The sequence below is a fragment of the Excalfactoria chinensis genome, chromosome 25 (genome assembly GCF_039878825.1).
Source record: "Excalfactoria chinensis isolate bCotChi1 chromosome 25, bCotChi1.hap2, whole genome shotgun sequence".
NCBI classification, from domain to species: domain Eukaryota; kingdom Metazoa; phylum Chordata; class Aves; order Galliformes; family Phasianidae; genus Excalfactoria; species Excalfactoria chinensis.
Genome location: NC_092849.1, coordinates 1,423,698 through 1,434,630, shown reverse-complemented (window position 1 = coordinate 1,434,630; position 10,933 = coordinate 1,423,698). Strand labels below are relative to the sequence as shown.

The following is a 10,933-nucleotide window of genomic DNA, read 5'->3' as shown; positions in this document are numbered from 1 at the left end:
CAGGGCCTCAGGCTGAAACTATTTTTGTTCTGCTTGCACTATTTGTTACCTGGGAGCCGCCTGTCTGCAGGACCTGCTGGTTTTCTCCAGCAGCTGGGGAGTTGCAAAGTGGGAGGGGGGGAGGCTGGGATCTCTGCACTGCAGGCTCTGGCTATCCCACAGCACAGCATGGCCGCCCACATGCATGAGCATGGGGCAAATCTAAACTGGATGCTGTCACCAAAGCTCTGCCAGGCAAGCATTCACTGTTAAAGCAGGAAGTAACCCTGAACTAACCCAGGTCAGAGCTGAAGAGCTCCAGCAGGCTGCTTTGGTGCTTCTAAGCACAGTCCTTGGACCTTACAAAGCCAAGAGAAGGCAAAGCAGCCCTGCCCTGCTGCCCAAAAACTCTCTGCATTTACAGGCACTGGCAGCCAAGCAAACCAGAAATCACTGCTGTGTGATTGCTGCTTCCTGTGAGACCAATAATTTTTCCGAAGCAGTTTTTGCACTGCTGAATATTTAATAGCAAAACAACCATTTCCAGGTGATTTAGGGTCCGAAGCAGCCCTGCTCATCAGGAGTGCAGTAACAGGGCTGATTTGGAGCCTACAGGCAGCAACTCGTTCCTATCCCCTCTCTCCTCACTTGGCAGTACAAGCAGGCCGTGCAAGCAGTGCCACTACATGGCTGTGGGGCTGAGCTGCACTCAGCAGCTGTTTCATCCTCAGCACAAAGCCACCCTCACTATTTACATTCAACCCAAACCTTTGTCTGGCCTGAACCAGCCATGCTGTCACCAAAGGCTTGCCTGCATGTCTGAGCCCTGTTCCAGAGCAGATATATTTCATTCTTTTTCCCCTTTGCTCCCACTGGCTGCAATGTAGAAGAGTTGATTTGCAGCGAGTACAGCAGCAAAATCCCTTTCACTCTGCAGTGTTTGGAAGGTCCAGGGGCCACGTTACCCACACACATACTTGCAGGTACCTTGTGAGAAGCAGCTGCTTGCTCCACCACGCTCACCGCCCGCAGGAATGCTGCTCAACCTTTGTCCTCAGCCCTCACCACCACCGAAGGATTTCAGGAATCCACCGGACTTTGGAATTTCTCCTCTTCCTCGTGTTTTCAGCCTGCTGCCCTCTGCTAATGCAGTTATTCGCGTGCCTTAACCACAGGCTCTCCCTCGAAACAAAAAGGGACCGTGAGCTGAGTTGGCTGAACATGTAGAAAACAAGGAGGTTAGTTCCTAACCTTTTTGAAGTCGTGTTTTTAGTATATTACGTTTTCCCTTCCTCTATAGTATTGAATGTGGAACAACTCAAAGCCATTCATAACGCTGAGGAGATGGGGTTTCTAACTCGGTGGCTCTCCTAGTGAAAAAAAAAAACAACTGTCAGAACCAGCCTGGACAGTTAAATGAGTTTTTAAAGAGTGAGGTAATGTCTTCATCTACCCTCAAGGGCTTCTGCTTCCACACAAGCAGCAGCTTGAATTGCAGCACGGTAGAATAGTTAATAGGAAAAGACTGATGATAGCCTCAGAATAAGCACAGCCATGGCACAGCTCGCCCTCACCCTTCATAGCACCACTCATAAAGTGCAGAGTCAACACACCCCTTCAGATCACACCTAAGCAACCTCTTGAGGAGGTTTCCCAGTCTCCTCCAGCACAAACTACCCATTGAGATTCACGTGGAAATGTGGTATCGCACCAGGATTGCAGCAGCCACCCACTCAGCAGCACAAAGCATTCAGCCCTGAAGTTGAAGGCCAGATCTTGAGTCCTGAAAGCTACCAGCTCCACTAACAAGGCGTGAGGCTGTAGTGGCCCTCACTGCAGACAGCTGAAGTGTTTGCTTGCAGCAGACCGGAGAGCATTTTCATTTGGGTAAACAGAAACCTCGGTGGCAAAGGACAGTTCAGCCATTGCAGAACGACCCCGAGTTGTTTCTAACCACAGAATAACAGGAATCCGTTTCATTCGACACCTTCCATGTTTACTTTATTAAGATATCCTCTACATTAAAGTATTCTCATGCCAACGCTTGCAACCTCCCATCTCTACCTCAAGAAAAAATAGACTTGATACAGCTTTAGAGTGGAATGCACTGGAATAAAGTTACTATTGTGTCCAAGTTACAGAGAACACTGAACAAACCATAGAACCGCACACAGGAAGCATCAGGGAAAGCTGGAATTAGCACGCTATCATTCGAGTCATGTTAGCACCTTCCTAGACAAGCACTGAAGGCGTTCAGAGAGGTGCAACATGCTTTGGTGAGCTAGATAAGATTGCATTAAGCCTGGAAAAGAAAAAAAGCCAGCAAGCCTGCCAGCACTGGGCTCTGAGCCTCGTCTGAACCAATTCAAAGTAAGAAATAACACTGAAGAGACTAGCCAAGTTTGCAGCGTTTGGGAATGCTGAGCTCTCCTGGCTAGCCAAATCTGTGCCTGGAGTGCAAACTACAACAGCTCTGAACACGACTCGGGACCCAGCGCCACCTACAGCACGCTTTGTAGCAGAGTATTCATTCATACATCAGGTTGCTTTCTGCTGTTGCACTGTTTAGTCCAATGCATTTTATAAGCCGACCTCCCGCCAGTACAACTCTGTCTCACATAAAGAGGGTTTTTTTTTTGTTGTTTTTCTTCTTTAAAATATCTCATATCATCCCCTCCAGTAACAGCACAGAGCCTTGAATTACCCAGTCTTAACCATTGGGACACTACTGATCTCAGTACTGATCTCGGAACACTTTAGCTGCTGTCACACATCTCTGGCATTTCCAGAGCAAAGAAAAAGAAAAGTTCAGTAGAAATCTTTCTTTGCAAACTTCAAGGTACAATTAATTTGGAACCTTTAATTCAGCCACTGAGCCATAACATGCTGCCTTCAGGCAGCGACCCACTGGCCTGTGACCTCTGCGCTGAGCCCTTGCTAGCAGAAAAGCACTTAGCGTGCTCACTAGTGTCCTTAGTTCATGCATACCTTTAAGAACATTAAACCACAGTTCAATCAGTAACTTGCATTTTTCAGAGAGAAACCATCGTGCACTGCACTTTCCACATGTTAGCCTGGTCTTCAAGCACAGCAGCAGGACAGCAGAGAGCCATCTGCTCTACCAGCAGCATGGCAACTGCACGTGATTCAAAATGAGCAGATGCTTTGGACATTAAAATCACATTTACTCTTTCATGTTTTCTATCCCATGTGCTCCTGGTTTGAAATTAAAGATCTGCAGTTTCTGGTAATCCTCAGACATTCATTTCAAATGTCTACAGAAGGTCCAGTTCAAAAAGAAAGCTTAACGATAGCTATTGCACATACATAAGAGCTGGCCTAAAGGTCTTCCTGAAGATCCAGGCTTTGGAAGAAGGGATATTTTAAAGAACTGATATCAGTGTACATTGGAACACTGGCACAAATGTCACCTACGCTCGGTTTTAATTATAAGGGCGACAAGTAAACATCAACACATGAAAAAAAGGAAAACAAACAGCATTTCACAGAGCAAGGAGTTGGAGATGAAGTTGTGGCTAGTGTTTTGCAGTCGAATCTCGAGGGTAGAATTCAGCCAGTGTTGTTTGGGGAATTCTCTTCAACATCTCCTTGGGGAAGATTCGCAAAAGCTGCCATCCAATGTCCAAGGTCTCGTAAACAGTACGGTTTTCATAAGGACCTACAGAAATCAACCACAGACTGAAATATGGGGCAGGAAAGCATCTCGACAGCAAGGATATCTCAAAACAAGGCCTTCTAGGTGTGAATATGTACTGTGATGTTCTTGAAACTGACACTTACCCTGAGCAATGAAGTTCTTCTCAAACTTCTGCAGAAACTCCAAATAAAGAAGATCATCTGAGGTAAGGGCTTCCTCACCAACTACTGCCTTCATAGCCTGCACATCCTTCCCAATAGCATAGCAGGCATACTAGAAGGGACCAAAACAGAAGAGCTTTTATCTTGGTAACTAAAATACACCCTCAGCTTAACAGCAACTAAGGTGGTTGCTCAGAAGGATGACATTAGAGGTCACTTAGAGAGCTCAAGCCAATATCATTGTCATACTACATAGTGACCAATACAGTAAGAACAACTCAGTTTATGGTTAATATAGAAAGGAACAATTTATGCAGTAACTGCTGAGAACATTAGGTGTTCTACATCATACAGCATGCACATTTCATACTGTGGAGAATCAAGTGAAGGTGACTCAGAAGGTTACAGAGAAGCCAGGTGAAGGTTGATGAGCAAGAAGTGTGTTTGAAATATGCCTCTCCTTCTCTGAAGAGGTTTTTACATACCAGTTGGTTGGATACATCTGCATGATCCTTCCTGGTCATGCCCTCTCCAATAGCTGACTTCATCAGTCGAGACAAGGAAGGCAGTACATTGATAGGTGGGTAAATCTGAGGAGAGAAACAAAAGTAGTAATTAATAATAATACTTTAAAAAGCAAGGAAGTGATCTAAATTGTGTTCCAACCATTGCAGTACAAACCTGTCTGTTGTGCAGCTGCCTATCCACATAGATTTGTCCCTCAGTGATGTATCCAGTCAAATCAGGGATAGGATGAGTAATATCTTTATAAAAAAAAAAAGAGAGAATGACAGTTTTCAAACCTTTTATATCCTTTCCAGCAGTGAAGTGCCAGGTTTTTTTTCCTACAGTTAAATAACTTCTATAGCAAAATGTCATCAGTGAGTACTCCTATATATCACTAAGTGCTCTCCTGTGTAAAGAGTGTAAGCTCTCCTGACAGGGGGCTAGAGAACAGCTCTGAAGTCTTGAAATGGACAAAGCATTCTTCTTAATGATACTGAGACAGCAGCCAAGAACTGCACTACCAAATGTAAACCCAAAGGCCACAGGATCCCCATTTTTTTCTGTTTATGTTGAAAGAGTCATTTCAAGTATTAGTTATTAAAAAAAATTCAAAGTAACTCACCATCATTGGGCATGGTAAGAATGGGGATCTGAGTAATTGAGCCATTTCTGCCTTCCACACGCCCAGCACGCTCATATATAGTAGCCAAGTCAGTGTACATGTACCCTGGGAAACCACGGCGGCCAGGTACCTCCTCTCTAGCTGCAGAAACCTGAGAGGATTGAGAAAAGAATTTCCAGATCACTCTGACAGACCTGCTATCCTCCCTAATTAATCTACACGAGTCACTGGAAGTTCCTCTTCCTGCAAGTACTACTTAGGTACAGATACATAAACACCTACAAAGGGAAATATGCCACCCCAGCTGACGGGGAGACAAATCAGAAACATTGAACTGCTGAACATCACCAATTAAATTCAAATATGAGAAACATTAATAGCCTTCTGACTATCAACCATAACTCTAGGTGAGCAGTGAGTAAATAAAAGCCTCTCTGGCTAATTTAAGCACATCGTAAGGAATACTAATTGTAACAGTTGGAACAAAGATTTGCATTTTTTGCTTGATACTATGAACTCTTTCTGGCAACACTCAGCATGTGGCTTCATAAACACATACCTCTCGCAGAGCTTCAGCGTAGGAGCTCATATCTGTCAGAATGACCAGCACGTGCTTCTCACACTGATACGCCAAGAACTCTGCTGTTGTTAAAGCTAAACGAGGTGTGATAATGCGTTCAATGCTGAAACAGAACAGCATGACATACTTATGACACGTACTTCAAGGCCACAAAGGAACAGTCTGAAGTTACTAACACATTAAAACCCTCTGAAAAACATGCAAGAGGCACCAACTGGACTACCAGCATTTCATATTGCACTTAACTGCAGGATGTCAGCATCACATCTGCACATCAGTGAGACTTGAGCTTCCAGTTTATTTGTTCTTTTCAGCTTTTCCCAACCGACACAGTTCTGACTACTTACGTTGGGTCATTGGCCAAATTCAAGAACAGACACACGTTGTCCATGGACCCGTTTTCCTCAAAATCTGATTTGAAGAACCGAGCAGTTTCCATGTTCACCTAAATCATGAAATTAAAGCATCAGTTTCAGACCAGGCTTCAGCACTCTGCACTTAAATCCTTCATATTATTGACTTACACCCATAGCTGCAAACACGATGGCAAAGTTCTCTTCACTGTAATCCATCACATCTTTGGATTTCTTCACCAAGCCAGCTTGGCGACAGATCTGAGCTGCAATCTAGAGGAAAAAGAAGCTTCATTGCATCTGCACATTTGATGAAGAACTTAACTTGCTCACTTTTTAACCTTGGTGAAATGCAAACTGCTTCAGCAGTTTTAAGAACAGCTCTGAATACCCACCTCATTGTGGGGCAGACCAGCAGCAGAGAATATGGGGATTTTCTGCCCTCTGGCAATGCTGTTCATACCATCTATTGCAGAAATGCCAGTCTGAATCATTTCTTCTGGGTAGATTCGACACTGGGGATTGATTGGCTGACCTGGTGGATTTAGAAAACACACTGTTCAACACGTGATGAAACTACCAGTGCTTGTGTAAAAAGCTGCAAACCACACCTTCAGGCCTACAAAGCTTTGGAGTGAACATATACTTCCCTGAACAGGTTCCAAGTATCACTTAGGACAGTTATTTTCTTCTATCTCTGTACCAGAAAGAGATAAAGAACATACCCATTATGTCCAGGAAGTCTTCAGCCAAAACAGTGGGGCCTCTGTCTATAGGCTTTCCTGATCCATTAAATACTCTGCCTACAAGAAACAGCAATAAAATAGAAGTGAAAGTTAATGAGAAAATAAGTCAGTGGGTGATAAGCCTGTTCGTTCTTTAAAGAAAGAAACAAGTGCTCACCAAGCATATCTTCAGAGACAGGGGTTCGAAGAATATCTCCAGTAAACTCACAGGATGTTTTCTTAGCATCAATACCTGAAGTGCCCTCAAATACCTATAAAGATAGCAGGGGAATTAAACAACCAAAACCAAGTAAGAACAAAATATCGCAGCAGAATGCTGCTTCACAGCTTAAGAACTTGATCAGCCACAGGGGAGAAGAAACAAGGCTGTCCCCTGTGAGTAAAGGATTTCAAAAGCAGCTCACTGGTACAAAGCATGACATCAAAACCTACTTTAACAAATTCATGAGGTATATCAGCAGCAACCAAGAGACCCAGTGCCATTCTTTTGATCTCGAGTGTTTTCCTTCGCCAGCAGGCTAGACTTATTCAGATAAGAATGCATCAGCAAAACAGTGGCTTAGAAGAAATACCTACATGCACACAGCATAGCAGCTGATTCTGAACCTAACACTGTACAAACACAGCATGATTCCCTTCATCTAGCTGCAAATTAATCAGGGTCTTGGGGGAATACAGGAAAAAGTCATTCCCTAATCCAGTTTTCAGTCTAAAATTATTCATACAGTTTTAAACTTGGAATAAGTAGCGTTGGTTTTTTAACTTCCAGTACCAACATCACAAGACATCTGGCAATTCAGACATGTTGATTCACGAAGTATTTTCCTGTTGCATCAAGAGATGATCTGGTCCCCATACACACCTGAACCACAGCTTTGGAGCCACTGACTTCCAGAACCTGCCCACTTCTTCTGGTGCCATCAGGAAGAGTCAAGTGGACAATCTCTGCATACCTAGGAAACTGAAAATGAGGAAGAAATAAGACGGAAAACATTAAAAACCTCAGAAGTACAGCTGTGAAACAAAAGGCATCAGCTGCAGACAGGCCTAGCTTAGCACTTTCTTAGGGTTTTTTTTTGTTTGTCTTAATTATTTTATCATCAGAAAAAAAATCATTCCAAAATGATTACGTATGTTTCTCTAATTAAGTTTAGACAACATTTTGAGTTGTTTGGTAGAACTCTAACAGTGTTTCCTTTCTTTCCCCAGCAGGCTCAGCTACTCATCCTTTTCTTCTGACATAAGTGCAACTCTTTAGCTGTACTGCTATTTGTTTTCATTTATTTCAGCAGCCAACCTGGTATTTAAATTGCTCAGGAGATGCATGAATTTCACAACAGTCAACATTTAACCTGGTACAGCTTTTCCTGCCAAACCCATTAAGGTTCTTTATCCTTACCTTCACTTGATCCAAGATCACCAAGGGGCCATTCACACCAGACACAGTTTTATAAGCTGGAAGAAAGATCCACAGATCAGATACTTCCTTGGAACAGCACAAATTCCCCATATCTGGTTTTTAAAGTTTCAATTCCTATCATCAGCCTCAGGTTTGCAGCTGTGGGGCTGAGCTCTGCACTGCTGTTTCTTAAGCCCCACAAGAAGGATGAGGTGCTCAGTTATGTAGCCAACATTTCTGCCACTGCTGCAAAGCAGTCAAGGTTAACATTGAGATATGACCTTGACATTTTCCCGTCTGATAGAAATTTGCTGTTGCAAGCCTGTATTTGGGGATCATCAGAATGCTGCCACCAGAAACTCCACTGCAAAGTAAAGCTGAAATACACAGTTGCGAGATATTCACATAGCAGAGATAACAACAACTGTAACATGTGATAAAGTAGACATGGTTGTAACTGTAATTTGTGCCCAACAAATGGAGCCATAACCCTCACACCAACACTGAACTTCCCTTTTTGGTTGTTTCATTCTTAAAGCACAGATAGTCCTGCCCCAAGACATTGCAACAACCCAGATGAAAGCCAGTCAAGCAGGACTTGCAATCAAAAGCTGATCAGCAGAACTTCTATGGTAAAGAACATACTTTTAACACGCTGAAACAAAATCTTTTAATTCCTTTCCTATCTCCTAGAAAAGGCCAACAGACTAAGCTACAAAAGGTTGGACTCCACTTTAGCCAAACTACTCCTACTCTTGGGTTAGCCCAAGACACCTGATACATGACTACAGCTCACCATAAGGCCCACACCTGAAACATCAGCAGCTCATGTGTTAGCACTACATGCAGCTCCCTGATGTGCCCAGAAACTAGAGTTCATCCCTGTGCTATTACCTGTGGAAACACAGCAGACAGCTCTGCCCTATGGACACAAGACATCACAGTACAGCTCAGCATCACCAACCCTCAGACAGAAGTAACACTGAGTCAAAGCTTTATCAGGGTCATGAGGGAGCGGTGACTACCAGTGACTGTTAATTGCTTCTCATCTGAGTGGAAAAATGAGGCTGTGGAACCACAGAAAAGAACAGCACTCAGTGCTATCATGCTATAAGGCAGAAGGAAGGGGTTTGTGCCCCTTCCCCCACCAATGGGGAGCTACTGGGAATCACCTGGCTTGGTCACAGCAAGAAACAGTTACGTTTGGCACACACAGTTCACACTGTATACTGTCAACAAAGCGCACCTAAGCCAACAGTTTGAACTGTTGCAATATAATCTCTTAGCAGCAACAATCAAAGATGCATCAGATAAAGCATGAAGTGGTGGTACAAAGCGATCCAAGGAGGATCTCCTGCTGCCTCAGTTACCAAAATCCTGTTAAATAGCATCAGATGTGACACATGTCCCCAAAATGGCTGTCACCAGCACACAAGGCTCTGCAGGGCCTTAGGATTAGCAGGGGGCTCATAGTGAGGGCTGCAGGGAATGGAAAACGTTCCCTTGAGCAACACATCCCGTCCCATGACCACCTCGTGAGCACTCCTTCCTCAATCAGCAGCAAAGGGCAGGCCCCGTCAATGAGGAAACGACGTCCTTGATACCAAATAAACACCAGTTTTCCCCCAACAGCAGCTCGAGAGAATCAGAGCTCCCATTTGCAGAGATGGAAGCCACACCGTGACAACCCAAAAGCAAGCAAAACCCAATGTTTTTCACATTCAGCAGAGAAATAGCATTTAAAAACTCGGGTATGCAGAGGTGCTGGCCTTGTTTGAATCTGTCATTTGGGGGTACAGCAGAGCAGCAGGCAATGGGGGAGAAGGAGGTTGAGAGAGGGGAAGGAATTGAGACGGCTCCATTGGATTTCACACCAGATGGTTCAAAATAAAGCAATAAAAAAGCGCTCACGACATCCAGCAGCCAAGAAAGGCCAACAGAAACCACCCCGGCTGTCTCAGCCCCCACAGCCCCCATTTCTCCATCTCCCCCCACCACAGACCACTCACTGGGCTACCCAACCCACGGCTTCAGCCCACAGCCCCGCTGCGGCCCAAAAGGCCGGGAAAGGCCTTTCCATCGCCCCCAAGCTACTCTGTGTAGCCCCGATCCCGGTCGCACTCACTGAGACGCGGCTGGGACAGGAAATCCCGTGTCAGGGCCGCCGCCTGTTCGCGTGCCCCGCCGGGCCCGGAGCCGTTCATCATCCGCCGCGCCGCCGCCACAGCCGCCATCTTGTGCGCTGCTCCAGCTGGGAGGGCTGCTGCGCATGCGCTGATATAGAGCCGCCTTGCCCCGCCCGCACCGGGGGTGGGGGGGGGACAGTGGGGGAGAGGAAGGAGCTGGCCAGGGTGCTGAGGGAGGGGAGGGGGTGAGGGGTAGGGGTAGGAATAAGGGGAAGGGGAAGGGGAAGGGGAAGGGTAGGGATGGAAATAGGGGTAGGAATAGGGATAGGGGTATGGATAAGGGTAGGGGCAAGGGAAGGGGTAAGAGAAAGGGTAAGGGAATGGGAAAGAGTAAGGGAAGGGGTAAGGCTAAGGCTAAGGGTAAAGGTAGGGATAGGGGTAGGGGTAGGAATAAGGCTAAGGGTAAGGGTAAAGGGAAGGGAAGGGATGGGAATAGGGATAGGGGTAGGGGTAGGGATAGGGGTGGGGATAGGGGTATGGATAAGGGTAGGGGCAAGGGAAGGGGTAAGAGAAAGGGTAAGGAAATGGGAAAGAGTAAGGGAAGGGGTAAGGGTAGGGATGGGGATAGGAATAGGGATAGGGATAGGGATAGAGGTAGAGATAGGGGTAGGGGTAAGGGATAGGGGTAAGGAAAGGGGTAAGGGGAGGGTCAAGGGAAAGGGATAGGGTAAGGGAAGAGGTAGGAGTAGGGAAAGGGAAAAAAATAAGAGAAAAAAAAAAGGAAATTGGTCAAATAGAAAAG

At 45.4% G+C, this 10,933-nt stretch overlaps 1 protein-coding gene across 1 annotated transcript; it reads right to left on the bottom strand.

Moving 5' to 3' along the window:
• Positions 1-1,953: 1,953 nt before the first annotated feature.
• On the bottom strand, positions 1,954-10,289 carry ATP6V1B2 (ATPase H+ transporting V1 subunit B2). The gene is made up of 14 exons (XM_072357037.1): positions 10,131-10,289; positions 8,006-8,061; positions 7,469-7,567; positions 6,764-6,857; positions 6,586-6,663; positions 6,256-6,395; positions 6,032-6,133; positions 5,855-5,952; positions 5,487-5,610; positions 4,928-5,078; positions 4,480-4,562; positions 4,284-4,388; positions 3,781-3,910; positions 1,954-3,658 (listed from the first exon to the last, which is right to left on the bottom strand). The coding sequence occupies exons 1-14, from the start codon at positions 10,237-10,239 to the stop codon at positions 3,516-3,518; spliced, it is 1,512 nt and encodes a 503-aa protein (XP_072213138.1). The 5' UTR covers positions 10,240-10,289; the 3' UTR covers positions 1,954-3,515.
• Between the last annotated feature and the right edge of the window lie 644 nt (positions 10,290-10,933).